We start from the raw sequence: 4,387 nt of genomic DNA, 5'->3' as shown, positions 1-4,387 counted from the left end.
TTTTTTTTTTTGGGTAAATTTAATTGATTTCTTTCTTGAATGTAATACCTTAACTACTAATTTTTTTTTTTTTTTTTTTTTTTAAAAAAAAAAAAATGCATTATGACTGAGAATAATGCTTGGGTCCAATCCAGTTGGATGAAACTTTATCTAACCCGCTGATGTGACCCAATAGATCTAAAATAAGTGTCCAAAAGCAAAAACTAGATTTAAAACACATGTTCAAAAACAAAAGTTAGACAATGTCCAATTTAATTTTAAATTTAATTTTAACAATTGTCGCACATTTATTAGACTACATTAACAGGTTGGATGAACCTAAATTGGACCCAAACATTATTCCATGATATATATTCGTAAAAAATAAAGTAGGCACATTTGATGGAGCAAATTAAGTGAGATGTTATTAATCTGTTAACAGATATGTTTGCTAGTGAAAGAAGGCCAAGTCTAATGCTTTTGTCATCAAACCTATTGTTTGGGAATAAGTTGACAAAGACTATCATCATTGACGTACCCTCCCTATCTTGCATTATTTGTTTATTTGATGACTTGCAACACCAAACTGCTCTCTGCCATGCATACAATTACTACCAAGATGTCTATTAGCATTAACTTAATTTGCATGTATTATCCAACTTATAACCAATATATATTCTACATTCAACTCTGGAAGCAACTGCTTCATGAAATTCCATCCTCCAACTACTATATATTACTCTATTGGTCTGCAATATGTGCTTTGCTTTAAATTCCTTCTTTACTTACTCTGCTTCTGCGAAGAAAAAGAAAAGAAAAAAAGAAGAAAGAACATGATGATCATGTAATCATAATTCTCTTGACCAATTTTAATCATTTAAATTAGATAATATTACACACATGTAAATAGTAATATTACATTCTTGATCACTCAGTTGAATCCTGGAAAGGCTCTTACGTCAAGCATAAAAATGTAAAACAAACATATTATCAACATAGCATGTATCAGCCCCTTATTTATTGTTATCCCTTTTGCTGATGCCTTCAAAAACACACACTATGATATATATATATATATATATATTGCATGCTGAATTTTAAGAATCCCAAATGGGGCCAAAGGCAGCAATGCCTGCAGCCTTGCATGAATTGACAACGTCTCTGCTCCCTTCAGGATTGCTGGTTACAATCACAACTTGAGCACCCCATCTTTTAGCAGCATCCACGCTCATTTGAGAGACGTTAGGCCTTCCAAGCACAGCAGTGTCATGGACAATCACTTTCTCCTTAGGGTGTCCACTCATCATCTCTTTGATTTCCTTCCCAAAGTTCTGTTCAATCCCTTTGGCCACCCAAAGCACGCAAACATCAGCCGAACATGGCTGCAACAGGAATGACAAGAACACGCATATTCCTGAACCAGTTGCCACCAGCAGAACCCTGTCATACATGTTGGTAAGATAAGGCAAGCCTGCGAAGTGCACCTGTCGAACCCATAGGTGGCTTGGTGGGTTGGAGACCAAGGACTTTGTGAAGTCACCAACTGCACCAGCCAGCATCATGTGCTCTTGCTTTCCATCAGAAATGATGCCAAAGGCATGCCATTCTGACAAGGGCGATGGACTAATCCTCCCCAGGATACCCGATTTCACTCCTCCTTCAAACTTGATAATGGAGGCGTGGCCAGAAGGCGCAGAGACCTTAACCGGGACACGTCTCACAGTCAGCCATGGGATGATAATTAGTAATGTAATGGCCGCTGTTAACCAAAATTCCTGCTGTTTAATCAACCTAGAACCAAGTTCATTGCTGTAGGATTTGGTGTGTGGATCATAAGAGATTGTGAGTATGATAAAGGCCCAAAGGAGTCCAAGAGATGTCCATCCAGCAAAACGATGAGTCCTTTCGAATATGTTATGATGGAGATGTCGGACAAGAGGGAATGCTGCCAAACAAGATAGGGAGAGAAGAGACAGAATGGTGGAGGCAACAGCAATGATCTCAGGTGAAGTGTTGTCTCTGTCCTTGAGAGTGAGGACTAAGGCATATACAAGCCACGCCACAGATGAGACACCACAGCCACTGTGTATGCCACCAAGACACTGCAAGAGGGATGTGGTGGCTGTCTTGAGTCTTAGAGGCACCCATGACCAACCCAAGACGTTCACCGCCAGCCAGAAGACAACTCGCAGGCAGGCCTCACTTCGGCAGAGTGTCAAAGCAAGAATGTTCCCAATAGAGAACAGAGCAGCTCTGTTCCTTGCATATGGGAAATGCCCAATTGCTGCAAGGACCAAGCCAGTGATGTTCAAAGCCAAGCAAACTACGAAGAGTCGCTTGTAGACAGTGAACAAGCCTTGATCAAGCAATATAACAGACAGTCTTGACTCTTTTGGCTTAGTAGGCTTGGATGGTTGTTCGCGTTTGCTCTTGGCAGGTGGAAGAGGGAGTGGAATTGCCTTCAGTTCCTCCTCCTCGTAGTGGCCTTCTTCTATGGCCCTCAACGGGTCATCGTCATCTTCATCATCATCGAGGTCCAGATCACAGAAATGGCTACTGGCTCGACTCATGGTCCTTTCAAGCATAGCTGAGGATGGGACAATTTTGGAAGAGCTTCCCCAAGGAAGCCAAAATCTTTTGCTGCCGCGAGGAGGCTCATTCATGACGCGAGTTGGGATGGCAAATGGATCTAAATGAGGTTTGATCTCAAAAGACACACCTCGGCAGCTGGAAAACCTTCCAAATGTTTCTTGGTTTGCCATTGTTTTCACTGATCACGAGGACCAAAACAATAGCTTAATTGTAAAATGTAACTAAGAATTAAGGTATAGAGCTTGAGAGATGCTTGTTCTAGCTGTTGGTGTGTAATGAGAATGTTGAGAACTCTATTTATAAGCGTGTCTATGAAGCATAGATGACTTGGTCCTAAAGAAATATAATCATTTGTTTTCAAGCTAGTGTGAACTTTTACTTGGTCAATAGTTCAATGGAATGGATATAACCAACGGGTTCTAGTGGTATCAGGTCCTTACTTCTTAAAGAGAGATTAGGGGTTCAAGCCTTCATAAAATTTTGTAAGAATGAGTATCAACTATGAAAAAAAAAAAAAAAAGTTCAATGAATATAAATTTTATGCGTGTCTGTGTAAGTGTGTAGTGTCGACTTTTTAGTTCAAAGTGTTGTGACGGTTTTACATTCTGTAACACATTTCAGGCGGACCAAGACTAAGACCAAGTCAACAGTGGACTTGCTTGTGCTAGTACGTTAGAACTTGTGTCTTGCTTTGTTTCGTTAATTTCAAACTTAATTTGACGAAGTTTGTGAGATGTATTGCTTCCATCGATCGGATTTTGACTTGGTCAATATGATAATTAATTAATATATATTATTTTAATTAGCGTACGTCCTTCTCCTTATTGATTCTCTCCACCGTCCCATGAATTCTATTTGATCTTACCACTTCTCTTCCCTAATTTATACTCTTAATTAATTTAGAAGCGAAATGTCCTGTCTTGTAATATGAAGTTTGCATGAATTAGCTGGATATAAAGCCAAACATAGATGAACGAACTTCACATAAAATACTTTCCCATGGATTCACATTAGTGTAGCTGGAGACAACATTCCCACATAATAATGGTTTAAAATCATATAATGCTTTTATGTGAAGTTGATTACGGCTGTCTAGCTATATGGCTTGATTAGACCAAGTCCAAACCCACCAACATGCTGACCGTACATTTTTTTGGACAGTCGAATAGAAACAATAGATAATACTCACTAATTATATTTGTAACATATGTTATTTTTAAGCCTACGATAATTTTTTACTCCAAAATTGTATTTTTTTAACATGTACGGTTGAATATTTCAATTTTTTGTTAGAAAGAATGGATTCAAATTTTTCGTTCTTGAGTCGTTTATAATGATTAGATTTATCTCCTTTTTTTTATAATTTTTAGACATATGATGTACTTATTACGTAACGATGATGTCAATCATTAAACACATTTGCTTGAACTTGAAATTTATTTACAAATATAGATTGGCATATGGATTTTCTTGGCAATTGATTGTAGTGTGTTGTTAATTCGTTGTTGGAGATTGTGTGTTTGTGAAGAAAGTTCAGAAATTGCTATCTCGAGTACTTTCTTCTTTGATGGTGAGTTGACAAACAATTCTGCAAGTGCTACTATAACACAATCAAACCCCTCATTCATAGTTGCTTCACAATTGACTTGCCATACCGTATATAATCACGGATTTGGAACCTTTCCAAAGGTTGCAATGATCGTCTACTTTATTAAAGGTGGAGATTGCATTATTAAGTGACAAGAGTTTACCGCCCATCTGATGTGTTTTCGAGGAACAATGCATCCACCGTTTCACATTGACTAATTGGCAGAAG

The 4,387-nt window shown here is 38.1% G+C and overlaps 1 protein-coding gene across 1 annotated transcript; it reads right to left on the bottom strand.

Annotated features, from left to right (window-relative positions):
* Positions 1-788: 788 nt before the first annotated feature.
* On the bottom strand, positions 789-2,820 carry LOC132267476 (adenylate-forming reductase 03009-like). Its single transcript, XM_059768669.1, has one exon. It carries the CDS (start codon positions 2,739-2,741, stop codon positions 1,077-1,079), a length of 1,665 nt encoding a protein of 554 aa, XP_059624652.1. The 5' UTR covers positions 2,742-2,820; the 3' UTR covers positions 789-1,076.
* Between the last annotated feature and the right edge of the window lie 1,567 nt (positions 2,821-4,387).

The sequence above is a fragment of the Cornus florida genome, unplaced genomic scaffold, assembly GCF_030987335.1.
Source record: "Cornus florida cultivar Cherokee Brave unplaced genomic scaffold, ASM3098733v1 CherokeeBrave_3.0.0_Hap2_Chr01, whole genome shotgun sequence".
Taxonomy (NCBI): domain Eukaryota; kingdom Viridiplantae; phylum Streptophyta; class Magnoliopsida; order Cornales; family Cornaceae; genus Cornus; species Cornus florida.
This window is presented reverse-complemented; position numbering and strand designations above follow the sequence as displayed.